This window comes from Corvus brachyrhynchos, unplaced genomic scaffold (genome assembly GCF_000691975.1).
Source record: "Corvus brachyrhynchos isolate BGI_N302 unplaced genomic scaffold, ASM69197v1 scaffold17, whole genome shotgun sequence".
Classification (NCBI taxonomy): domain Eukaryota; kingdom Metazoa; phylum Chordata; class Aves; order Passeriformes; family Corvidae; genus Corvus; species Corvus brachyrhynchos.
This window is the reverse complement of record NW_008240046.1, coordinates 8,836,009-8,863,492: the sequence shown is the minus strand read 5'-3', so window position 1 is coordinate 8,863,492 and position 27,484 is coordinate 8,836,009. Positions and strand designations below refer to the sequence as shown.

Genomic DNA, 27,484 nt, shown 5'->3' with positions numbered 1-27,484 from the left:
TCCTGCTGATTTTTACTTATTATTATTTAAAACAAACCTGTTTTGCTTTTTTTATCTCAGTAATAAACTAAAAATTATATTGCCACTTTTCTGAACTAGAGAATGAAGAAGTTTAAGGTAATTTTGTGTGTTCAGGCAGTAAATGATACAGAACACCTATTTATATTGTAAATTCCAGCCTTTTCCAAAAAACAGTTAGTAGTGTGGGAGAGTCACAGAGATCCAGCACACAGTTAACTAGACAAGTTTCACAAGTTTCTCTCCAGCAGTGTGAGAGCACTAGGCTTTGGTTCTTTGATGCTATTGCAACAAGGTAGAAAAGATTGCTTAAAAAAATACTGCTGGTTTTTCTGTTTTGCTTTACTTTGTTTCGGAAAGTTTGAAAGATTCAGATTTTACCATCTATCTTGTACTTGCAGTTTTATATAAAAAAATATTTCCTCATTGTAGGTGGCAGCAAAGTATAGACAGTACAGATATATCATTGCCATATACAGATACTGAAATGCCATTTTATAGTGAGCAGAGACCATCAGAAATAAATGGCACAGTGAACCCTGTGTACACACAAGGCCACGGTATCTGAAGCAGCATAAAGAAACTTATGTCAATTCTAGCACCTCTCTTTCTACAACTGTTATTAGCTATTTACACCTCCTAGAATTCCTATGTAACACTTGAGCACAAAAGAACCTTTGGTTTGGTAAAGCATCTACATCAGAAATTCAACTAGTGACTGACTTATGTGTGTGCCTTTATTCCCTAACAACAGCAAAGCAAAGCCAGCATTTCTTCTTCCTCTTCTAGAGATAATAAAATACATTGTGATCTAATCTATGCCAAAGAACTGAATGAAAGGCTTTCAAAAACACTCTTTGCTATTAGCAGTCTACCACTTGTGACTGGACTTGTCATTCAAACAATCTAAATTAAACTTCAGTAATCCATTGTAATTAACACTAAGAAACTGATTTTCTGGAGGGGGAACTCAAAATTAATCACACTGTGCAGAACTTGATTTTGCTTTTAAATTCTGTGAAATTTCCATTGTGTTTATAATTCTACTACAACACTTGAAGAAAGTTTATCCCTAATTCAATCAGTCCTCTCACTTAGGGCTTTAAAAGAGCCTCTAGATATCATTAATCCCTGGTAACATGGTAGAATTGAATGACACCAAATGAATCTATATTAATAGAAAAGAACTGGTAGATGTATTACACAGTACACTAGGGAAAAGAAGACATGACACAATAAAACATATATTTCAACCTTAAAAGGTGGCTGTAATATTTATTGCATCTTCTTAGACAGCTAAAGCAAAGGCTGAAACTGTTGATGCAAGACTGTTGTACCGAAGAAGGTAAATTGCCCACAGGGATGAATATCAATAGTCTTCTCATGTAGAAATCTGTTTTAAAATCGTCTCAGATTAAGCCTGTTGCATTAGTATCTGCTAAAATCTGTGTTAGGTCTTGACAATACTGGGAGTGGCTTCTTTTGAGTGTAGCACCTCAGATAGTGAAAAATCATGAAAATTATGTCTGAAAGGTGTAAATCATGGGGAAACAAAAAAGTCCAATCTTCTGTGTAAAAAAATAAAAAGAAAAAAACCTGGAAAATATATTTGTGTTGTGGATAGCATTTGAGATTCCATACTCCGTTCTCTTGCTGTGAACGTCATCAGGTGAATGAATTAATTTTTCTTTCTTTAAGTTTAATTAGAATAACATTTCTAAAGTGTAAATACTGAACTGGGAGTATTGAACATTGTTTTAAAAACTGAATGAACTAGAGAAAATAATCTTATACAGTAAATCTTTTTCGGCTAAGTAAAAGGGGGCTTCCAAGACTATGAAGTACTTCCCTAAAGAAGTTCTTTGGCAAGACTTTTGTCAACCTTGTCGGAACAGGTAGCTTAGTCTCATGAAAGAATGATTAAGGGTGTAAAAATTATTATTTGACATATGTAGTCTTTTTAGAACCCCTGTGGAAAAGATGCCAAGTTTTATAAATCATATGCTTCCACTGGAGTCAAATTGGGAAGAAATTCCATGGGAACCTGGAACAAATTTGAGAACCTGTCCTTGAAACATGCAGTACAACCTTGCAGCTCAGCTTGTCAGGAGAAAAAGATGATGGAGAATTGCGCTGTGATACTTGGAGTGCTTCCCAGGTCTTGGGTTTTGGTCTTCTCTGTTCTTGACTTCACCCTGGCATGAAAGTCAGATGAACTGCATCTGTCCCTCCTTACCCTTCAGCAATAGGAAATCCAGTTGCCTGAGCACAGGAAGAAGTGGTTACTTTAAATGATTCCTTGGAAAAGGAGCCAGGGCTATAAGGCCTGCCAGGCAGAGCACCTGCCTTAGTGTGTACACACGACATAAAAAGGAGACGTACTCGCAAAGGAAAGCAAGTGTAAAAGCTGTAACTCTGTCCCTGACTGCTTGTTGAGGAATTAGCTAGGGCATTTAAAAGGAGCATCATATCAAAGCAACATGGGAGACAATTACACGGAAGAGTGTTCTATTAATTTGCTTTTTATTAAGTTACTTTTTATTTTTACTGCTGGGAATTTTATATTTGAAATTTGTTTCCATTTTGTTGGCAAAATGCTGTTTTGAAAATGCAGCCTTCCTGATTTTGAAAAGGATACTCCATATTTTTTATCAATTTGGCATATAAAAGATACATCCAGATAAAGGTAATGAAACTGAATGTCTCCTTCCTGATTTTGTATTAAAATGAAGCTAGTATAGAACTTTGTCCCTGTGACTCAGTGGGAATATAATAGATTTTGACAATCTTCATTTCCCTTTTATATAAATTTGGGTTAGTGTTCTTCTATTGCTAGAATTCCTTCTGTATAACTTATGAGACATAAAAAAATGGATCATAATATAAGTTATGGCTATGTTTTTCCTTGCCTTTTGCATTCTCTTATAAAAATTTTGCCTGAGCTTTTCACACTATAAACTACACAGACGCTGACTCAGGGTAGATTTTTTCCCAACTAGAATTCTTCCTTTTCCCTCAGGATCTTTGACACTTCAGAAGTGCTGACCTAGAAAGAGCACACTGTTAAAATACTGTTTTATGCTAGAGTCTCAAAAAAGAAACTTGATAGATGACTAGCATTCACAGCCTTTAGCTGACATGGGTCTATTTGCTGATGGTTGTGCAAAAAAAATTATGAAATTCAAGCTCAGGAAATTGGGAAATGCAACTGTGTTTCATCATGGCTTTTTTAATTTTTATGGTTGAAAAAAAATCCTCTAGCTAATATTAGTATAATGAAGCAAAACTAATTCTGGTATTATTTCCCTTATTTGATGTATAGTTCTACTTTTGGGGGGATTTATTACTATAGGAAGATGAAAGCATTGAATTTCATAATTGTTACCACTATTAATCACAGAATGACAGAATATGCTGAGTTGGAAGGGACCCACAAGGAACATCAAGTCCAACTCCTGGCCCTGCACAGGACCGTTCCCAAGATCACACCACATGTCCAAAAGTATTTTCTAAACACTTCTTGAACTCTGTCAGGTTTGGTGCTGTGACTACTTCCCTAGGGAGCCTGTTCCAGTGCCCAAACACCCTCTGGGTGAAAAACCTTTTTCTGATATCCAACCTAAACCTTCCCTGACACAGCTTCAGGCCATTCCCCCAGGTTCTGTCACTGGACACCACAGAGAAGAGATCAGTGCTTGCCCCTTCTCTTTCCTCAAGAGGAAGTTGAAGGAATATCTCCCCTCAGTCTCCTCTTCTCCAGGCTGAACAGAACAAATAACCTCAGCTGCTCCTCATATGGCTTCCCATCAAGGCCCTTCACCATTCTTGTGGCCCTCCTTTGGACTCTCTCCAACAGCTTAATGTCTTTCTTATATCGCGGCCCCCAAAACTACAAAAAGCACTTGAGGTGAAGCCACCCCAGTGCAGAACAGAGTGGGACAATCCCCTCCCTTTCCCAGCTGGCAATGCTGTGCCTGATGCACCCCAGGTCACTGTTGCCCTCCTGGCTGCCAGGGCACTGCTGACTCATGTTCAACTTGCCATCAACCAGGACCCCCAGGTCTCTTTTCACAGCTCTGCTCTCCAGCAGCTCATTCGCCAGTCTGTCCATCCATCCAGGATTACACAACCCAGGTGCAGGATCCTGTCTTTGTTGAACTTCATATGGTCAGTGACTGCCCAGTCCTCTAATTTGTTGAGGTCTCTGCAGGGCCTCTCTGCCCTCAAGGGAGTCAACAGCTTCTCCCAGTTTTACATCATCTGCAAACTTGCTTAGAATCCATTCAAGTCCTGTGTCCAAGTAATTTATGAAGACGTTGAAGAGCACAGGGCCATAGAAGGGTGAACTGCCATGCAAACTGCTGTGCCATGCCCTTACCAATATGCCAAATCCCTGTTTGCCTGCTCCTGTTTGCTCTGCTCTGGGTTGCTTGCCTGCCCTGGAGATATTTAAATCTTCCTTGGTTGTTCACAGCACTGGCCCTCCTCGCCTGGTTGGATACCAAGGATCATGATGAGGCTCCTGAACCTTGGGGAGTCCCTGTACAGCTCGATCTCACCCCTGATCTTTCCTTCAGTTGCAGCAGTTTATTTCAGTCAGCTTTGCCGACTGAAATAAAAATTCACAAAGTGTTTGATCAAATTTGATTTTTGATGAAATGAAGTTATTGAACAAGAGAAATGAAGAGAAAGTAGTTTTTTCAAGTTGATATTGGAGTAGATTTATTGCCAGATTATTAGAGGAACCAAAAAAATGTTCAAGATACATGCATGATTATACATTCATTATTGCATTCAAAGGTCTCCTGGTGCAAGTTGATTCATCCATTATATCATCTATATATACAAGAATATCTTCCATTACTTGCTGAAAAGCTACCACCATGGGTTAAAAGTTAATAAATTCAAAATATAAATATAACATATTCAGATGACAAAAATTTAATAATTCAGATTTTCTTATCTAAAGGTTATAGGTTAGCACAAATACATCTAAAATTAGCGCTTTTTTTGTTAGATTGACATTTCATTAGATAATATTTTTTTGTATTCTTGAAAAAATGTACTTAACCTTCCTTCCCCACCCCCATGGCATTGAAAAATGGAAGAGCAAGAATTATTAATGGAAAAAAAATTAAATACTGTATTGAAATACTGCATAAGTTAGTGTCCTGATTTGACACAAATTCAGACAAATGTCCAAAATGAACATCCTCTGGTAGAAAGCAGGTTACAGCGAACCCTCCCCCAGCAGGTTTGGAAAGAATTTTCCTTGGAGGAAAGTAAAAGGGAACAAAACTATTTATTTAATAAGTAAAATGCATGCAAGCACAGGAAAAGAATAATGCTAAATAATAAAACCTCTTGATGTGGAGAGAACCTGGTAAATTTCAGAGTCCTTCCTGTGGGTGTGGTCTCCCTCTTTGAAGCTGGCCGAAGCTGGCCCTTCAGCATAACTGCTGTGGGATCTCCCTGTGTGTTCTGGTATTGTTGAACAGTCCTGAAGAGAAGAAGAAGAAGAAACCAAAGTTCCAGGAAAACTCCTTGCTTTATCTAACGAAAAAAAAGCTAGCTAGAAAGCAAAAAGAGCATAACTCTCCTTCCTGCTGCAGAAGCAGAGCAGCCGGGCAGGAGAAGCCAGTGAGTTTATCTGTGTTGTGAATGCAGGGCCAAAGGAATTCCACCAGCTCTCCCCCCTCTCTCTAAGCTAGCTTTAAAGCTACAGAAAAGGCACAGGATTCATGTCTGGGCATAGAGAAGGCGATAGGGGATACACATCAAAAAGTGACCCCAAGACAGTTAGCTAAGATTCTCTTTAAAAGATTTTAAGTTTGCCAGTAATGGCAAACCAGTTCTTCCAAAGAGATGTTTCATAATTTTTTTACAGGGAAGGATATTTAACAGTGGAGTGAGAATTAGTTACAAAACTTGACTTGAAATGACTTTCCACTTTTTTTGGCTGGCAATCTATTGTAATCGGTGCCAATCATCTGTGTAATCCCCATGGCAAAATGGAGAAAGTAAAAACAAAAGAAATGTCCTCTTCAGAGGAGGAATCATCACACAGTCAGTTGCCAGTTAAGGGCATTTACAAACATATTAAAATCCCAGAGGACTCAGTTTGACTGATGGGACAGTTTGTCTTATAAAGAATGTGCTGCAGTTTAGACAGCACAAAAATCATTGCAGTTCATTAATTAAAATTTATTTTTGAGCAAAATTGGGGTTTTTTAAGTCTCTAAGGACTTGACTATAAATGTCAATCCTATATAAAAGCAAGGAATTATCAGTGAGTTAAATTAATGTTGTATGTTTTTATCTGAAGGGAAACTAAAACCCTTCAAATCAATTCTTGTTGGTCTCTTCAACTTTAAATACCTACTGTCTGAAGCGGTTTTAATCCTCAATGAATGAGACAATGAATGCATGGTCACATTCTGCAAAAGTTCTGATGTAGTTTTTCTCACTTGGCCATAAATCATTTGGACAGAGATTATGTGAATATTGGAAGACTACAGCACAGTTACACATTAGGTTCTTTGGCAGAGAAATAGGCCTCTGTTCTCAAATGTAGTTTAAGAAGTCTCTGTTTTTGCTACTCTGAGTTGGCCAACCCTATCCTCTACTGCAGAATTTCCCTCTTACCTCTATCAGTTCACTGGTTTTAGTTGAGCTGTGTTTTTAAATTGTCTTAATAAACAATCTAAATTCTACTTTTTGCTATTGTCTATTACCATTGTTTGGTAAGCCAGCTCATTTGAGTGATGGGATGAATGCTTTTTCTTAGCCGAGAAGGAAAAGATAACACAAAACTGTATACTGAGAGAGGGTAAACCACTATTTCTTTCAATATTCTTATTTGGTCAGGAAGAATCTGAAAATTCAGTCTTATGTCATTAAAAGCAGGGAAATGTTCAGTATATGTCTTTAATTATCTTTAATTATATTCTGAGGACTTCTCCAATCTTTATTATTATCTCTATAGCACCTTCCTTTAAGTATACATTGTCCTTAAAATTCTGTAGAATGACTGGTCATTTGCTTCAGTAATCTTTATTGAAAGGAGTCACTAAGGCACCTCCCTACACCAAATATTCTATTAAAATTTGTTACTCACAGGCAAGATTTTGTCTGAGGAAACTTGGTATAATTAGGTCTGAAAATATAGGTCAGCTGATAGACATGTTTGTTTGTTTTAGTGCTAAAAGGAGCTTAACAAAATTAAACCTGAGAAGATGATCAACTAGTAAATTTTTTTCATTGCCACTTAGAATAAAATAGGAAGATATATTGATTTAATTATAATACTAAGTGTAGGAATTTTATAAGTTTTAATATTTATTAAAATGTTAATTAGTAACTGAACAATGTCTTTGCTTAGTTCAGTATAAACTACATTGTTATGACAAATTTTCTTAATTTTATTTGAATTGCAGGACTGAGTTTAAGGGTAAATATTTAAAGTCACAGTGGTTTTAAATGCTCATAAAGCTCCAGAATCCCAGAAGGGCTGACAAAATTCAAGGAAGAAAGAAATTGTTAGACAGATTTCTTAAGGTCCTCAAGAATTTCCCTAAAAACTTCACTGTTAATTTTTAAAAAATTTATTATAAAAATGTTACATATACAACTTTTAGAGTATATTTGGACAACTTGGACATAATTTTCATATTTTGAAACACTTTGACAGTTTTAAACCAAAGGCTTTATGCTTTACAGGAACCATTCTGTGAGGAGTACTAACCAAGTTAAAATTTTGTTCATTATCTTTGTTCAAAAGCCAGAGCTTAAAACACAGGCCAGAACTTTTTTCACTGCCTCTTATGATAAATGTGGGGGAAAACAAATTTGAATCTAAAGTTGCACTGAAAATAACTAAGGTGCACTGGAAATACTTTACAAAAGTTTTAATAAGATTATAGAATAATATTAATAAGATTACAATGGAAAGTTAAGTAGAACGGTTTGTATTGACGATTACTGTAAAAGTCTGATACAGAATCACCTGGAACTGTTTGATCTCTTTACATCAGGAGAGCTTGACTAGCTGGCTGAAGCTCAACATAAAATATTAAAACTACTGTCGTGCCAGTAATGAAGAAAAAAAAGCAGAAAGCATTCTTAATTTTTTGGTGTGCCATGTGCACTGCTTTGCTTATGCAGAACCATGAGAAATACTCAAACACTAATGCAAGCCAGAATGAGTTCTTTTTGGGAGTTTAACGCTGTTGCTAAGGAAATACAACCATTTTTAATTTCTGATATTGCTCTGTGATCTTGAATTTAAAAGGAATTCAGTCTTTAGGACTCTACTGATTAATTCTGCAGGTTGCAGAAGTGATCCAGGTCCATGGCATTTCTCACATTGTTTCAATCTAAATGTTATCTGTGAAAAACTGCAGTAATGGAACCCTATTTGATGTAGTCTTTGTCACTGGAGAGAAGTTTTCTTCAGTATTTTTAATCTGCAGTGAAAAGTGTTTGGTGTGGAAAAATTACCCAGTTACTGAAACAGAAATAAATTCTGAATAGCTACAGAGTTTAAATGAAAGTCAGATTGTTAATTATATCCTTTGGAAAAGATCTGTGTTATTAAAAGGTGGCAATTATCTCAACAGCAAAGTTGACAATAGTGCAGTTCCCACTGGGAAATAATATGCTTCCCTGAAGGGGCATGTGCCATGTCCTTCCCTGAACCATAATCCTTTCTGCAGAATTTTATTTCCTCAATTTTGACCTTCAGAACAGGTCTGGTGACTTGTTTTAGTCTGTGATTGGCAAGTCTCAAAGCAAATTTCCTAACAGAAAGACAATTTATTGAACCACCAAGATATGTCCTACAATAAAGGTGGGGATGAATATCTCCTTTCCAAAGATAACAATTTTTAGAGGAGACATGGAACAACTTCTGAGTCTAAATATTCGCCAAGTTTGTGTCATACTAATGTCAAACCTACTTATTAAATATTTTGCAAGGTTAAAGAATATCGAACAGCAAAACCTGAGATAATACTTTTCAAGGTCACTTTCTAGATGTTGATATGTCAGGATTAAGGGTGACATTAAGGGTGATATGTAGGAGATATTTGGGGTTTTTAATCTTAAAATACTCTCTTCTACTTGTGTTCAAGATAATGTAGCATTTTCTATTGATTCTTCATACCCTATGGTGATAAAAAATGCATACTTTGTTGAAAAATAATAAATCAGATTAAGATCTTTTCATGGGTCTGCCTGGAGGATTGGAAAGCAAAGACTGTTCTGACTTACTTATTAGCTGTTTTCTTACTTATTCAAAAACTGAGGATGCTGTACCAACCAAATAGGTATGAAATGTCTTCATTCCTTTTTATATCAGCAATGTTTGTTAATGGAGAATTTAATGGTTGTCTTTCAATATGAGAAAACCACACTCTCCTCCCTCAGGTGGGAAGGGAACTTGCCACCAGATGTCATTTGTCCTGGGAAATTCAAAGCAGCCCTAATCACAGAATCGGGAATGGTGTGTAGTAAAGAGAGGAGGAAAAAGAGGTTTTATAGTGCATTATCACCTAGGGAAGCTTAATGATCAAGAAGAGAAAATGATAAGAAATAATGAGATGGATCCTTTCTTATGAGAAGATAGGATATATCTGGGATACAAGTACTGGTGGCCCTGAAAAGAAGACTGTGACTGTCTGCAGGGAATATGGAAAGTAGGTGTAAGTCATCGTTCCATAATTAAAACAGTTAAAAATTAACTTCTGTTCTTTTAAAGCCAGACCATGTGGAAAGTTATCGGATTCTTCTTACCGGACACTCAAAATTGAATTTTCTCAATAACACCACAGAAGCTGCTTTCATGTAAAAAATGCTGCGCAGACACGTTTGGACTGAATTTCTTGCTTAGGCGCTGGTAAAATAGATGCAGACACCTTTGCAATAATGCTGAAGTTCTCAGTCCTGGCACCTTAAAGAGCATCTAGTTGCAACCCCCCTGCCATGGGCAGGGGCACCTTCCACTAGACCAAGTTACTTAAAGCCTCATTCAACCTGGCCTTGAACACTTAGAGGGATGGGACATCTACAACTTCTCTGGGCAGCCTGTAGCACTGCTGCACCACTCACAGTAAAGAATTTCTTCCTAATATCTAATCTAAAGTTACACTCTCTCGGTTTGAATCCATTCCCCCTTATCCTGTCACTACATGCCCTTGTAGGAAGTCCCTCTCCATCTTTCCTGTAGGCTGTCTTCAGGTACTGGAAGGCTGCAACCTTCCGAGGTCACCCCAAAGCCTTCTCTTCTCCAGGCTGAAAAACCCCAATTCTTTTGGTCTTTCTTCTCACCATGGGAGAGGTGCTTCATGCCTCTAATCATCTTGGTGGCCTCCTCTCAAGTCATTCCAAGAGGTCAATGTCCTTCCTGTGCTGGGAATCCAGAGCTGGATGCAGGGTTCCAGGTGGGGTCTCACCAGAGCAGAGCAGAGGGGCAGCATCTCCTCCCTCACCCTGCTGCCCACAGTGCTCTGGATGCAGCCCAGGACACGTTTGGCTTTCTGGGCTGTGAGTGCACATGGCTGGGTCATGTCCAGCCTCTCACCCACCAGCTCCCCAAGTCCCTCTTGGCAGGACTTCTTTTGGTCTGTACCTGGCCTGTGTTGATACCTGGGGGTTATGCTGACCCAGATGCAGCACCTTGCACTTGGGCTTGTTAAATTGCATGAGCTTTCCTTGGGCCCCCTTCTCAGGCATGTTCAGGTCCCTCTGGATGGCTTCCCATCCTCCACATGTGTCAGCTACACCACTCAGCTTGGGGTCATCTGCAAATTTGCTGAGGCTACACTCAATCCCTTTGACATTGATGAAGACATTAAACAATGCTGGTCCCAAGATAGACCCTAAAATGACACAACTTATGACTGATGTCCATCAGGAGCTGTTGACCACCACCCTTTGGATGTGATTGTCCAACTAATTCCTTATCCACTGAACAGTCTGCCCATCAAATCCATCTTTCTCCAATTTAGAAAGAAAGATGTTATGAAGGGACCGTGTCAAAGGCTTTACAGAATTCCAGATAAACGACATCTGTGGCCCTTCCCTTGTCACTCTTGACCCTTGTAATCACTCCATCCGAGAAGGCCACTAGTTTGGTCAAGCAAGACTTGCCCTTTGTGAAGCTGTGCTGGCTGTATCTCATCACCTCCCTGTTGTCCATGAGCCTTAGCACAGCTTCTAGGAGAATCTGTTCCATGATCTTCCCAGGCACAGATGTGTGGCTGACAGGTCAGTAGTTCCCAGGGTCCTCATTTCTACCCTTTTCAAAAATGAGTACATTTACTTTTTTACAGCTACCTGTAACTTCACCTGACTGCCTTGACTTTTTAAACATCAGTGGGAGTGGTTTGGCAACTACACAAGCCAGTTCCCTCAGGACTTGTCAGCCTTCTTCTCATCCATTGTTACCAGTTGCTACATTCTTTATTAGGGGCGGTTACACTTTCTTTGACCTTCCTTTTCTGGTTAGAAACAGAAAATCAGTGAATTATCTGTAATTCCTGTAATTGCCATTCTTACTCTCATTCCTTTTGATGCCTTTATCAAAGCCTTGTTGTACCTCATGCTAAAAATCCATGTAACTGATAGTTCTTGTCTCAACAAAGTGCAATAATGCAGCCTGAAAGCACCTAATGATTGTAATAGGCAGTGGGTGTGTGCAGGGGAAGACCCTGCAAATCTGTAAGTAACAATAGTTACTTACTGTAAGTAACAATAACAACATCCCCTCTGTTCTCTGTTTCAAAGTTCATTTGAGATGTGTTTGCTTCTGATTATTTAACACAGGAACAGTAGAGAGGACTAGCAATGCAGAAAGTTTTGCCAAGGTAATTAGGATCCAGCCATGAGTGATTCTGCTTGAAGGAAGGCTTATTGGAAAATATAACCATTGTAGAAACTAGGATAGCTACATGAAGAAATAAAAATTACAAGTAAATCTGATTTTTGCTTTTAAAGCTGCTGCTAATACTAGTGCTATCACTTAGTCATATAGGTTGCCACTTCTATAAAATAATAAGTTTAATATGCACCTAAAATAAACCTTCTAACTAAAAGTTTAAAATTAATGACTCATATTGCCTTACTTTTGTGTCTTACATTTTTAACATATTCATTTTAATGAGCATTAAACAGACATTTTATTACTTTTTGTTAACAGTGAGTCTTTTTTTCTGCCTTGAGCTACAAGGTTCATTCCAGATTTCTGCTACAATTTACTCATTTCTAAAATTCTACTTCCATTCCCTAAACTTTATTTAGAATTTGTTTATTCTTCTTCAGCTTTAGAATTTGAAAAGATCTGTCAAAGAAATCATAGTGAAATAAAAACTGCTGATGGAAATATTATTTCTATGTAATCCTTTGCTTATGTCTGCAAGGCACCACAAAAGTGGAACCAGAACCTATTGATGTGCTGAAGATTTCACAGTTTTCAGAACTTTTATTTCAGATTTTCCATAGACATTGATAAATATAATGAACAAAATCTTGTTTTGAATGTTTCTTACAATTATATCTGTTTTTCCATTTATTGCCAAGTAAAACTGATGTATTTTTCCTGACATGCATCAAGTGAACAGGTGTTGACACACTTTCCTCTGTCGTAAACATCTCAGAAGCAAGAAATCTTTTAAAATATTTACAAATATCCAGGTTATCAGACCACTCGCCAAAACATGTTATTGGGTTTTATTTTTTGTGGTTTGTTTTTTCTTCTCTCAGCTACTTAATCTAAAATAAATGTAATTCAAATTTTGTAGAGAAATTCTCCCTCAATAGGGACTGGTGGGCAATAGTTTTTAAAAGTATGAATATACTTTGATTTATATAAATTTTCCTGTAATATCTTCAATCTCTTCCTGGTGTTAATTGTTGCTATATTTCATCTTCTAGCACTTTAAGTTAAAACAGCATGGGAAAGACAGTCCTGTTTCACTGTGGTGATATAGCATGGTCAACACTTGCATACAAACAAGAACTGAAAGACTGCTTTCCAAAATTAAAAATAGCATAATGGATTGTTGATTACCATTCAACATAACTTAAATGACAAAAATCCTTTTGATAACTTATACACCCACACCACAAGAACTTTGAAAGGTTTCAAAGGAGTGAAGTACGGTGATTCCACACTTAATGTTTTTGCTTCAGATTTTAAGACTTGCATTGGTTTTCTTCATTTGTCTCCATTAAGGTTTTGGGAGGCTTTGCAGTTCAGTAATATACAGTTTTATTTGTTGTGTCATAAGCTTAATGACTAAGGAGTGAGCTTTGGGCATTTAACAAGCTTCCTCCAAGTATATTTGTAGTGTTGCTTTATTTTTAGTTTGGATGTTTATATCTAAATCCCATTTTAAATTTTATTTGAAGTTTAAATCAATTCCACAAAAGTCACATCTTTTGTCTGCTATTTAAATACCTGCTTATGCTTTATCATTAAGTTTTTCTATGCATGATCGAATTCCCTCATAATAAAAATTTCATGGTGCATTATACAAGGAAGTAAAACAAGTAGGTTATTTCTGTCTGGAGGTTATAGCCATGATCATTATTCATGTAGCTCTCTGGAACTCTGTGTATAATTCTTGTTGGGTACACCTATATTACTTTGGTAGGTGTAGATGTGTTAGGGTTCAGATTTGGTGTGTCAGGAATCTGGTTGATATCTGTGATTGCCTTTAGTGTATAACAAGGCTGACATGGACACAGACCAGAGGCTGGGAATCAAGATAACATCCTTTGATGAAAAAGAATTATCTAGAAAGTATGTTTCTTGAAAATTTATCAATAACCTCAAACATCAACTAGGGTGTTCTGTTTGTTTGTTTCAAACTATTTGCTTGTGCTTTGTTTGCCTTTCTTCCACACCTTTCATTTCTTTGGTGAGTCAATTACATGAGGTATATTGCCCTTTTCTCAATGGTGATGTGGCTCTATATCATTATTCGGGGTATTTCTACCAAATCAGTTTTGACATGAAGTCAAAGCTGCTACACATTTTGCCTGTGTGTTACATGAAAGATCTGTTTCGTTGCTTTTTCTGCTTGCATTTTATGACAATTATATGCAAATCAGTCTGGCAACAGATGAATGAAATGCATTGACCTATTTATTTACCTGAATACTTTTCCAAACCTTATCAGTGTGTAAGTGTCATGTGGAGAAATACAGACTTTTAATAACATTTGGTCAAACTTTTCAGATATTTGGAATGCTTCCTTAAAGCAGAAGTCCAAATGTGTTTACTGAAATTTTTCAATCAGATTTGTGATGTTAAGTATAGGTACTAGCAATTAAATTGGGACTTTCAGGTTTGAAAGGGCAATTAGACAGGAAGAACACTAAAACATTATGTGAAACTTTGTTTTGGGAAAGTGGGGATATAGAAAATAGGTAAAAGCATCCAATTAAATTGGACCAAAACTCATATTAACTCTTCAGCTCAGAATTGCACAGGAATAACTTGGACAATAAATTATATTAATTTCTCCCTATTTGAAACACCTGTGTTAGGGTCCCTACTGTCCTGACACCTTGAGAAGATTCTTGGGAATTTTTGAGAATATTCTTGGAAATACTGAATGTTGGTAAATATTGATATAAAGGAATATTGGAAATATTGGAAAAAATATTGTGGGAATATTTTGTGGAAGAATAGTTTAATTTGTGTTTTAAGAGTTCCAAACCTATACAAACTTCCAACAGTTTCAATGGAATCTTCAATTTTTTAAGTACTCAAGAACTCAGCAACTGCTTTCATTTGTAGGACTTTTTCTTTCAAACCTTTCCTAATGCAAATTTCTTCATGTTTTTTTAGGGCTAGTAATAACCTTAATGATAGAAAGTCTGTCTCTGAGACTCCAAGCCCTACAGACGTGTAGTTTTTTAGTCTCTGGGGCTTTATCTTCCATCTCTACTATTACCTCCCCATTTGCAGGGAATGTTGCTAAAACATGCTGATGTTCTGGTTCTGGACAATGGATAACCTCTAAGGAATGCTTTTTCCATCCCCTCACTTTGCTCTGCTTTCTACCCTTCTTGACTGATACTCTCTTTAATATCCTTCTTCTAAACTTTTTGCACTTAATTCCTCCAAGATATTCTTCACATTTGTTATCCCTCATGTGCCTTAACTGCAGTTGCCCCTGTAGTTATTGCACATCTACTCATCTGTTCTTTGACTCCTGTGGTCTGATGCACTGACCAGAGTACTAAGACTTTCTATTTCTTTCAGTTCTCATTTCGTTCCTATGGAGTGGTCAAATAACTCATACATATTTCATTCTTCTGTCGAGGTCATTGACCAGATGCAATCAACTTGTCCAGTGGCACCCCCAGCACAAATCCCTAAAGCAACAGAAAACTGTAGTGCTCCGCAGCAGTGGGGAAACATGTTCTCTGTGTTTCTTAAAATCTGGTAATGGTGAAATTCTTAGCAAACCAAAGTCTAATACTGATTCTTTCTTCTGTTTTCTGTAAAGGTGCCTTGGCAATGTAATGGTCATTCTGAGTCACTAGTGTATCAGGGTATGTTTGGGAAGAGTCCTGGTTCTGCCAGGAAAGGTTCTGTCAAAATTATTTTAGCTGCCCATACTGGGAATAGGCTCAAATAAAATAACAATATATAACCTTGCATCATCTTACAAACTGCCAGCAGATGGTGTGGCAGATGTCAAGTCCTACCTACTTATTACATTACTTTTTACATCTGTATGACACCATGTAGACGTCCAGAGACCTGAAGTGATGCACTTGCCTGAGCACAGAAATCAAATCATAAAAGAGCCAGTGCTTGCACTATAACAATGTAGACATATTGGTACTGTGCCTGAGTGTCAAAGTTGGTGGTATTATCATAATTAGCTGTGTTCTGAGCATGTCTGGGATTATATTTAATTATACAGTGTACCATTTTACCTAAAGTAAACCAATGTTTTATTAAACTAACTGGAATTAGATTTCTCCATTTAAAGTGTTTCTAATTTAAAAGGTTCATTTCGGAAAGACTCTTCAAAACTGAGCTAATTAGCTGGGATTGCCTATTTGAATGCTGAACAAAATGCATGAAATTTGTCCAAAATAAGTTAAAAATAATTGAACCAGCTGTAAAAAAAAATATTAGTTTTTCTATGATTGCTCATGCAGAATATTTTTTGGTAAAATTATTTTATAAAGCAGTCTATCAGTTTTTCATATACTTACAATAATATGCTCATCTAATTCTAAAAGCAAATGTTGATATTTATTACTGAACTGACTCACTCAAAAGAAAACCCCAAAGCAAACAAACACAAAAATCAGAACCCAGACCCTTTTTCCCCAAAATTTTCAGTGTATGAATGGATTATACAATTTATAAATGGATTACAATTTGAGAAAGCTTTCTGAAAATATCCTCTAAATTACTTAGATTTTCTTTCCCTTTATGAATCCTATCTGTAAACCTGTTTCTGATGAGAAGTAACTATAGTAACATGTTCATCTGATTTACCTTTAATCATGAAGTTGTAACACTTTGGGGCTCATAAGAGTCAACTCATACATTATCATGAACAGCAGCTAGTTCTTCAGGTCCTCATATTTGTCAGGAGGCACTGAGGGATGAATGCTCCTTAAACAGTGAGGGGAGACAAGGAGTACACCCCAACCAGAAGGCCTTTGAGTGGGACTGGACTGAAATACATCACCCCAGAGAGGCTGGGTAGGGCCAGTAAGGGCTGGTAGAGCCCTCATGGCCCTGACAGTATTCCTCTATAATATTTTAGTTGTTAGCATATTGACATTATTAAAACTCTATGTAACTGTAAGAATGTTCTTATATTGTTGGTTTTTGTTATCTACAGTATAATTTTTAAAATGGCATCAAAAATCACTGTAAACTGAAGTTTGCATCAAGAGAGTAACAGATCTGGTCATCCAGAAAGAAAATTACCCAGTGGTTTTATGCTTTAGGTATATTTGTATTCCTATGACTGATATTCATTGCCCTTTATACTCTTACAGATCAATAATTCCACTGATTTCAGCTAAGTCTTCCCTGAATGTCTAGATCCTCTGAGTAGACTATATTTGAACTCCTTGAACCTCTGTCTTTAGGCACTGCCTGTGTAAAATAAAGTGCAGGTAAACCATGTAGATGAAATGCTGGACTGCTTAAATTGATAGGAGTTTTGCCACTGTGTTTTCTTTGGTCCAGAATTTAGGCTTGCTGCTCTGTATTTTTCATCCAGAAACTGAGGAATATAGATTTAAGTTCTTAACTGCTTCATCCCTCTTTTTTATCTTTTATATAAGACAAGGAAAGAAGAAGAAGGAAGGCTTGGCTCACCTATCTTTTCATTATCCTGTATTTCAGAATTTGATATTCAACGTTCTTTTTTAAAAAGTAGAACCTGAGACGCATATTTTAGCCTGAGATTTGTGTTAAGTATTTTCCTATGGTGAAAGGAAAGAAACCTTCAGATCAGATTGGGATAAGTTTTTGTGAGTGTAAGTTCCCAAACTTTTGCTAAACTGGCAAAAATAGGCATGGCAGTATCCTCCCTTGCTAAGGGTGAGACTATTCTAACTGAGAAGACTTTTCACCAAGTAGTGACTAAGCAAAAGTGAAAAGGGCTCCTTAAAAGCCTTTGGCCTTGCAGATGCCTATTAGGACACCTGCCTTTCCCAGAGCAGCAGTTACCTGGACTAAAGATTTTCAAAGGAGCGTAAGGAAAGTGGAAATCAAGTGTTGAGAAAAAGGTCCTTAGCAGCTGCTTTTGTTGCCAGAAGCTCCCTTGATTGCATCACATGTTTAGCTCAAACTAGTAAAATTGAACACTGTGTCTCACTGATAATTACAGCTTTTTATCTAGAAGATGGACAAGCCAAACAGTGACTTTCATCTGCCAGACTCTGTGATGCAGAGCTAATTGGCAGGATGTTAGAGAGGTCATAGCATAGTCCAGTGAGAGATTAAATACACCTGAACTCTTTGAAATTAACTCAGAATCATTTCAGACTTCCCAGGGAACCGATTATCATTTAAAGTTAATAATCATAGTGAAAACAACTGGGAAGAGTGTTTCTCTTTCTACAAGAAAGCCCTGGATTCAAAGGAAAGGACTGTAAGGTCTGGAAAATTTTAATGAAAACCTAAAGCATCATTCAGGTTAAAATTAAATCTTTATCTATAAAGATAGATATAGTGATATAGTCTCTTTAAGTCCTTTCCTTCTCATTTAAAAAACTTTCAAGAAGAGCAAGAACCAATATATTAAGAGACATACACAAGAGGTTTATTTAAAATTATATGCTCAGTCCAGGGATGACCAATAATGGATGCCCGGGGAAGAATCTAAGAACATAACAAGTATATAATAAATTTCCCAAATATGTTCCTAGCCCTTAGTCATTCCTACCTAAGACACATCCCCAGGTGTTTCTGTCAGATGACTTACTGCTGTTGGATAAACATACATAGGCATACTGAGTGCTAGCAAACTGCCTGAAGCGTGGGGTTTTAGGTGATTCCAGGGAGAAAAGTGCCTCTCTTCAGCAGCAGTCACAATCCTACTTTTTCTGTTCTCTCATGCACTCACCCCACTCCAGTGAGAGCATGACTAGTGAGCTTGCTCTTTTTTTCTTAGGCTATTTCTCTTGGCTCTCTGTTGAAGCTCTTCCCCTTTCCTGTGCATCTGTGCTTCCCCTGGAGGAGTGCATCTGGCTCCTCATTCTTCAAGAAGCAAAATTCAATTATTTCTGAGATTTTTTTATGCTGGCTTTGGACACAGGATAAGTGTCAAATGCTTAAACCTAGCTGGATGCTGAGAGCCGTGTAGTCATCCTGCAAATTGACTCCAAAATTGTTAAAACTGTATTTAACATCGTAAAGTGTTTGTTTCCTTGCTGTATGTTTGATCCCTAATAGTACCTCTAAGGTACTACTGGCAGTGGATCAGGGTTCTCTGTTAGATCTCACCTTCCAGTGCTCTCTTTCATTGTTGTTTTGGCAGTAAAAATTCTCTTTATCGTCAAAGGAATTCATTTCTGTGTTTGTAAGGTTTCAGTAAGCAGTAAGTGAAATGCAAATATTATAGATTGTGCAGATTAATAGAATAATGCAATATACTGTTGGTTAGGTAGTTAGAAAAGTAAAGGTTAACAATATATGGGAAAGGCTAGTGAAACAGATTGGCGTTAAGGTTTTTTGAATTTGGAACTTAATAATATTGACAGGAAATTAAATCCAAATTAAATAAATCAAGTTCAAATCTGATTTCTAAAGCAAGGATTGTATGCAAAAAGATTTCAAGTTTAAAATAGTATTCTTGGTATTCTTTAATATAAAATTTTGATTTTTAAAATATTAATGAAATTATAAGAAAGGCCTATTATACTTGACACAACTTCCCTCTCAGCATGCATGTTTATATTAAGTTCTAACTTAATTTTACCTCAATTTTTTGTTCTCTCATTTATTGTCTCATACATGTTTCCCAGGATAGCCCACTGGTCTTACAGTCTGACAGGAATGTAACAGTGAATGCAAGAAATCACATGGGACAGTTAACTGGACAACTGACAGTAGGTGAGTGTTCTTTATTGACTGTTATATTTATCAGTTTAGCTTTATTAATAGGTTTCATTAATTAACCTCACATATAAAATATTCCCTGAAAAGCCATGGAATAAAATCTCATCACCATATTCAAGCAAAACCCACTGCATACAATGGATCATAAGAGCATGATTCAGCATTAGCTCAAGGAATAAAAAGTAGAAATGCCTCAAAATAGCTAAAACAGCTTAATGAAAAGTTATTATTTTTGAGACTACTGTAACAAAACAAACTGAAAAAGCCTCAGCAAAATATGTTTCAACAACACTTTCAGTGGGAAAATAACCATAATTTTCTTACAATTTCTGTCAGTCTTCCATTACTTCAGTGGTAATTGCTTTGTCCCTGTCACTTTTGTAAGGCATTTGTATCAGTACAAATTCAAAGTAGTTGGAGTAACAGAATGTAAAAAACCAGAAAAAAATCCCAAAAATCGAAATGCTTTCCTAGTCACTGCAAAATTTAAATGAAAAGTTAACATACTGGCAGTCATTCATTAGAACGGATATTTCACAAAGTATAAAATACAGCTGTTCCAAATGAAATAGAAATAAAAAATCCTTTACTTATCTTACTTATCTGTTTCAATTACCATATACTTTCCCTTGCTTTTATGAAGTTTACTGTGTTATCTTTGGTTTTAGTACAAATCATACTTCTTGCGTTAATAAATATGAAGTAATATTTTTTATATTTTCTGAAATAGGAGAGTACTGATATTAATTTATTTTTAAGAATATTAGGCAAAAAATTCACTGAAAAGTAACATATTCATTCTGATACAAAACAATATTTATTGACTGGGAATGAGATAAAAAATATAACAACATATATGTGTAAGACCTTAGTGTATAAAATTCAAGGAGACACCCCTTAGACTCTATGTGTTTTCATTTTTTTCACTTTACTTCTGGATTAAGATGTGTTTTATTCATTGTTTTTTTCTCATGTGCTGGGGGTATGCCCACAAACAATTTTAAGTTAAACTCTAATTGTAATCTATACTAAGTTTTCATACTGACTGGAGACAGTGGCTTCTAGTTGTAAAAATCTTTGGCAAGTGCACACAGTGACACACCATCTGCACTGATTTCCCTGAATGACCACATTGAATGTGTGTGCAAGGGTAACCAGACTTGCTAGCAGGTACAGATGAAGAAAATTAAGCTAACACCTGTTCTGGCCGTACTGTACTTGCCCAGTGCAATTATGGAACACCATTCTCTATCATCTGGTAATTCTATTGTTAAAACCTCTACTTCAGCTGGTAATTGCTAAAAGGCGAGTTGCCCATGGCAGACATTCACATTGGATGACATAGATATAATATTTTTATCACTGACATTATTCTGGCTGAGTGAACCCAGCACAGAAGATAAGTGTGAATGTATTGAGACTGACCTACTTAAAGGCATCACACTAGAGGTTAATATTCTAAAAACATGAAGGCCTGAAAAAAGCCCTGTGTTTTTATGTTACCATTCTTAGGGTGAACACCTTAAACTTCTTGGTGTGCAGCTGATGCAGTCTCTGGAGAGTAGAAGCTTGTTAAACTGCAATATGTATTTACATTATTTCTTAATCTATCTTCCTCTATATTTCATATATGGCCTTCACTATTTCTTATATCAGTATAAAAATCTTATTTATTATTTTGCAAACCTCCTGTACAACATTGGATGCATGTTAAAATATTCCTCATCTCTTATTAAATATTTTTTACTTAGTAAAGACAGTCACAACTGCCAGTAGAATCAGTAAAACCTGGACCTTCTACTATTAGAAATCAAAGAAGTTAACAGGAACCTAAAAATAAAAATATATATTTTAATGCACTCCCTTCTAAACTTTTTGTTGTGTAAGACAGAACAGAGAAAGACAAGTTTTTACTTTTGCCTAGGTAAAAGCATGGCCATATTTGCTGAAAGAAAGGGAGAGGACTTTTCTGTGCGGGGTTTGCTGACATAAGAAAATATACTTTTCTATTAGTTGTAAATGCGCCCCAGAAAGTCCCTGTCTTTAAAAATGCTCTCTGTCCATTCACTAGTGCTGTGTGCTGAAGCAGCTGTTTGTGTGGCTGCCCAGTGAAAGGAATGAAAGTAAACAGTGAGGAGAAATGTTTTAAACAACAACAAAAAAGCAAATTATTATGTCTTGGGGGAAAAAATTTTCTTGTTAACAACTTTGCAATGTCATTATCTGTTCAGCCTTTAGAGAGTTGAATAATAATCATGAAAAAAAATATAGACTACAAGTTTATATGCATGGCAGGAGCATTCTACAAAGAAGGATGCCAGTGCATTCAGAAGCATGATAATGCACTTTTTATACATGTGATATCATTGGCATTTTATCCACATTTCACAGGACTGAAGTGATGTTACAAGCCAGCAAATAGGCTGGTCTCATCTTTGGTAACCAAATTGCTGCTCATGTCAAATTTTAGGACAACTAAAAATTCTTTCTGTGGTGTTTGTGCCATGTAAGACTAAGAAAGACTTAAGAGCATATAATTAGAACTGTAATGGGAAGATAGATTAATGTAAAAAAGTTGTATTGTGGCTAGGAGGAAGAAGGCTATATGTTCACTCAGGGAGATGGAAAAATCCAGTGAAACTATTAACAGGTATTCAATTCTGTGGGAACTATGGAAGACAAAATGCGTCATTAAAATGCATCATTAAGACATCTTGGGAAACATCCTAACCTAGGAGGAGTGAAGAAAAAATATATTAAATAAATTTTAACAAAAGTAACTAAGTGTATCAGATGATTGAGTGGTTTCATATTTAAATGGTATAAATTCAAGTTATGCTCCAGGTCATACCAAAACAAGGGTACACCCATTATTGCAGTACAATATTTTTATACTGGCACTAAAAACTACACAGAGAGAAAGTACAGAGAGAAAGTCAGCTGTAGCAATGCTTTCTGTTGGGATCTGTACCAACTGAGCAAGAAATGTTGGTTTGTATTCCAGTCTATTCATGACATATGCTCTGGAAACTGCCAAGTTTGTGTCTGGATCTCCAAAAGGACTCCACAGACTTCAGTTTTTAGACATGCCATTTAAGACCAATGGAGCAGGTGTACCACAGACATGAATTGTATCTACAAAATACAGATGAAAAAATGCCAATCCATTGAATTTTGTATATAAGCTGGATAGTGATCACATCTCTCCCCTCCCAAGCCTTACTTAATAATACCTTTTGCATTATGCATTCTACTGAATTAGCTTTATACAACCTTTTTTCTCTGTTTAATCAATGTTTGCATTGTTTATATGGAAAAATATCTATTTCTTTTTTCTACCAATCTTAGAAATGCACATTAGTTGCTCACCTTGAGCCACAAGTCTTTTGTCTCCATGCTGTCTGCACATATCATGTATAACTTTGCCTGCTTTTCAGTGGAGTACATTAGTCTCGCAAGCACTAAAAAAAGTTAATGTGACATTTGAAAGGCACATTTGTATTTAATGTAAATTCATCCTCAGACTGGATTTTTATTTCAGCAATTTTTTTTTTTTTTTTTGGTGAGAGGTTTTTTCCACTTTTTCCACTTTTTTCCTTACTGCAACAATTGCTTCTGACAGCAATTTTGACCTTTATCTCTTCATAAAGAACTCTGGGGATATCTGAAATGTGCAAAAAAGTGCATTTCATTTCTGCTAAGCTTTGAGCCCTCAGACAGAATCATAAGTCTTACAGAGGTCCAGATCTGTACAAGCCACAGCTTTAGAGACCTCCTGAACCTGTCGCTCTACACACTGAGATCTTCAGAGCCATGCAAATTCAGAAAAAATATTTGAATACCAAAGTTATATCACATTCTTGCAGTTACTTTTTGAAAATAGCAGGCAGATGTATGATTTTCAATTACAGCACTGCTAAAGACTGATAACATTGCTAAAAATATATGCAAATAGCTTGTCAAATTTGTAGATCCTTTCCATACATTTACGACAAAACTCGTCTTGTGCATTCGATATCTTTTTCTTTAAAATGTGCTTGCTTAGTTGCTGTGTTCCATCAAGAGCCCATGGGTTATTGTGCAGAAGCTATTGGACATTAGAAACTGCAGCTATGTAACTTTGTGGGAGTGGGAGTCTCCATTATTCATACCTGTATCGCCCATGGCAATTGCATATGCTTATATCAAGTGATACCTCACCAGGTGACACATCCTGCTACCCCTTCACTTCTGAGGCACTCAAAGTAACTCACCACCTAAATGTCACCTCTGATGTTCCCTATGCAACCTTTAGATATCAATGAAGATCTGAAGCAAGGTACAACATTTTAAGCATTCTTGCTTTTAGAATCTGCGAGAGTAGCAAAATATTGTAATATATTCTTACTCTGTGGGGTTGTAACAATAATAATAAGGTACATGTAAAAATATGTGTACATGTTGCTCTAAATCTTTGATATTGTCAGACATTTACTTAAGATTTTTATGAACTTGAACTAAGTATCCATTAATAACATGCTGAATTAGACAAGAAATGTTTCTGTATTTTTTAATCTTGTTCGCATACACAGTAGCCTCAAATGTAAGGTCTTTTCTCCTAAGCATTGCAAGAAGAGGTTGGTTTTAGACTGATCATACACATATACCCTTTCCTCACTGTAGGAAAAGGGAAAAAATGGTCTCAACTCTTTCTTATCTGCACAGTTGTGCTTGTATCATCTGTAGTAGGGTGCTGGGAGGGAAGGGGTGGAGTTGATTTACAATACCTCATTAGCTCTTTCTGCCCTTCAACTGAGAAAACATGGAATAGAACTTGTCAAGAATACGTGAAATAAAGACTTTCTCCTTCCGCTTACGAAGAGGTTTGCCTACCTGTTGTTCCAAATTTCAGTAAGATTTTCAAAATTTGAAATAGAGTAAGCATTCTGCTAGTCTAATTTTCATATTAAAGCACTTGCTCTTGTAACCACTGTGGTACAGTAGGATAATTATTATTGCCAAGAAGATACGTTGCTAAAACAAAGCCAAATAAATGAGTTATCCATTTCTCAGCATTCCCTTGATTTCTATTCCTTAACTAAAATACAGACTGAATAAACACAGATTTTGGTCCTTAATACCACTTTACCATACCTAGATGAATTAGTAGTCCAATTTTTTAAGAAGAATATTTCACATTGAAATTCAGACTGAGTATGTAATAGCTTAAAATCTTCGTTTGGCACATTTTGTCATTTATCAAGTTATTCTCATTGTAGCAAAGGTTTTTAACTTATACTTACTTCACTTCCTCTTAATTTTCTAATACAAAAAATAAATGAACACAGAATCTGTAATTTTTGGGCAAAATAACTTGCATTGCTTATATTTTTTCAGATGTTTTTGCATCTTAAATAGAATTTTCTGTTGACAGTTGTCTGATGTTTTCCCTGGTTTTAGATTAGGTATTTGTCATTCAGAGAATATTTGGATAATTTACCCAGCAAAATCTTATACATTCTGAGTGTACTAATTTAAAGTATAATGGTTCTTAAACCTTTATAGCCAGTTAAGTACTCTTTCCAAGTATAGGAATATAAACAATTTATCAGGAGGTGAAAATACAACCGATGTGCTAATTTGTGGTACAAATCCATTGTCAGGTCTTTTAAATGGAGGTAACTGGGAGATAACTTGCTCTTTTTTATACAGGTCCGTTTGCCTTGTACTTAACTGCAGGGTTAAAGGATTTCTTTCAGCTTCAGGACTCACTGCAGAAGGAATGATGGAGCAGTGCCTGGAAGGCCATATGGCTTTATATCTCCTCCTGGCAAAGCATGCAAGATGAGCCAAGAGGCAGTCAAAAAGTGAGCCATGTTGCTCATAACAATTGAAATGTCCAGCTGGAATCTCAGTCTCATCTCTTCTCACAATTTACAGGGCAACGTGATGTTCCCTCCATTTCTGTCTGTCTAATCCATGGAAAAGTCTTTTTACAAACCATCTGTGCTGTAACAGGTTTTATGATAGGAGTTCACCTAATATATATACCCTTAATGACTTTGGCTAAACGATCTTGAGAATCCACTCCCATTAATTAATTATCTTGAAGTGCAGAATTAGGAAAATGTGAAGCTCTCTGAAAACTGGTCAAAAAAATAGGTCAAAACTTTGACCTATTTGCCAGCACTTTGATGGGTCTGCCAAACTAATCCTGAAAAAATTAACATTGTAATTTATTTGAAATTCATCCATATTTCTCTTGCAATTCTCTGTTCAAGTAATTTAGAAATGATAAAAAGCATCAGGATTTGTTTGTTTTGATTCAGCATCAAGAGGCAGGCAATTTTTTTCTAATTTTTGTTACTATTTCACTTGTAAATTGGTTGCATCATTTTCTGTGTTAATCTTCATATGTGCATTTGAAATTCAGCTATGGCAAACATGCCCTGGTGACAAAGCCCTTGCATTAACTGGATTGAAAAATAGTATTATTTTTTACACATCCATTACAGAACTAACTCATAAAATTATTAAATATACTATGTCAACAATTTTCAATCCAGTTTGTGCTTGGTTAACAAGATCTCTTTGAAAGAGAGAGATGCTTTACACAGTACTTCTGATAAATTAGGTACATTTTTCAATTTTTAAGCAATATCTTTCATATTGTTATGATGATCTTATTGTATGTTATATGCAGACATAACACTACATTGCTGTTTAATATTTGAAATACTCTTTGTGTAAAATATATCTTAAGTCTCCCTCATTGCCACATGAATTGCCACATGAATTGCTACATGAAAACTGTGCTGTAAAAATAGAGTAGTAAGATATTTCTCTGTCAGTTATTAGGACCAAGTGGTAATTCTTTCTGGTAGGTATGGCCATTATTTAGCCTGATACCTCCTTCCTAAAATACAAGAGCATATCACATCAGTTGATATGCCCAGAATTAAAAGTTCTCTATGAATAAGCACAACTGCAAGCAGCAGTAGGACAGTAATTGAATTCTGTGCAATTTCCGCATGGTTATTTCAGTGGAGAGAGAGTGCTTGTGCATTGTTGGTATTAAAGAGCTTATCCAAAAAGGTCGATGCAGTGGATGTGATTCCTTGCTTCAAGTTTTATCATCCTCAGTAGTGTGTTATATGTAGTCTTCTTTGAATCTTAAAACTAATAACTTCAGTACTTCCAGAGCTGGGGTCTTAAGACCTCTTCCCCTTATTTCTGCACTCAGTGTGTTTTTTTCTACTTTCTACCTTCTTCAGACTCTAAAAGTTTTTTCCATTTGAGTCTTGATCCAGCTTTTCTTCTTTTCTTTTTCTTTCCCTCAGTCTGAGCTCAGGAAGACTATTTCTACCTCAGATACAAGGTACAGCTCATGTTAGTTCATATCTGAAGTTGTTTTGATCTAACGTGGAAAGCATCATTTCTGTCTGTAACTGACAGACAAAAAGAAAAACATACTTTGTACTTTAATAAATAGTCTGATTTTTTTTTGGTACCATAGATAAAATACATGCAGCTAATTTCCTTTCCTTGTTTGTTCATGATCTAAATTTGGAGGGAATTTTAAGGTCCAGTACCTTATTTTTGATGTGGTGCTGGCAGGAACACCTGGACTGGTGACGTGCTGGCTTCTTCCAGGGCGGCCTTCAAAAAGAAGCCACCACAAGTCTCTTTTTCTCATGAAAGCACAATGGTCTCTAGCCACTGTCACTTTAGAGGTGATATGAAAAGGATGAAAGGGAGCACTAAATCAGTGTTTTCCAGGCAGGAGTTATGGAGGGGGAGCAGGATTACAGCAGTGACTATGCAGAGCAGTGTCCAATCTACTTGGTATGAGCCTCAGCTCGCTGCCTTAGTATT

At 36.3% G+C, this 27,484-nt stretch overlaps 1 protein-coding gene across 3 annotated transcripts in view; it reads left to right on the top strand.

Moving 5' to 3' along the window:
• Positions 1-27,484, top strand: part of SGCZ (sarcoglycan zeta) — a 258,244-nt gene that overhangs the window by 158,156 nt on the left and 72,604 nt on the right. For all 3 annotated transcript variants that reach the window (XM_017744653.1, XM_017744654.1, XM_008641436.2), the window contains exon 4: positions 19,537-19,624. In XM_017744653.1, the coding sequence (XP_017600142.1) occupies positions 19,537-19,624 (88 nt within the window). The remainder of the gene's footprint in view (positions 1-19,536; positions 19,625-27,484) is intronic.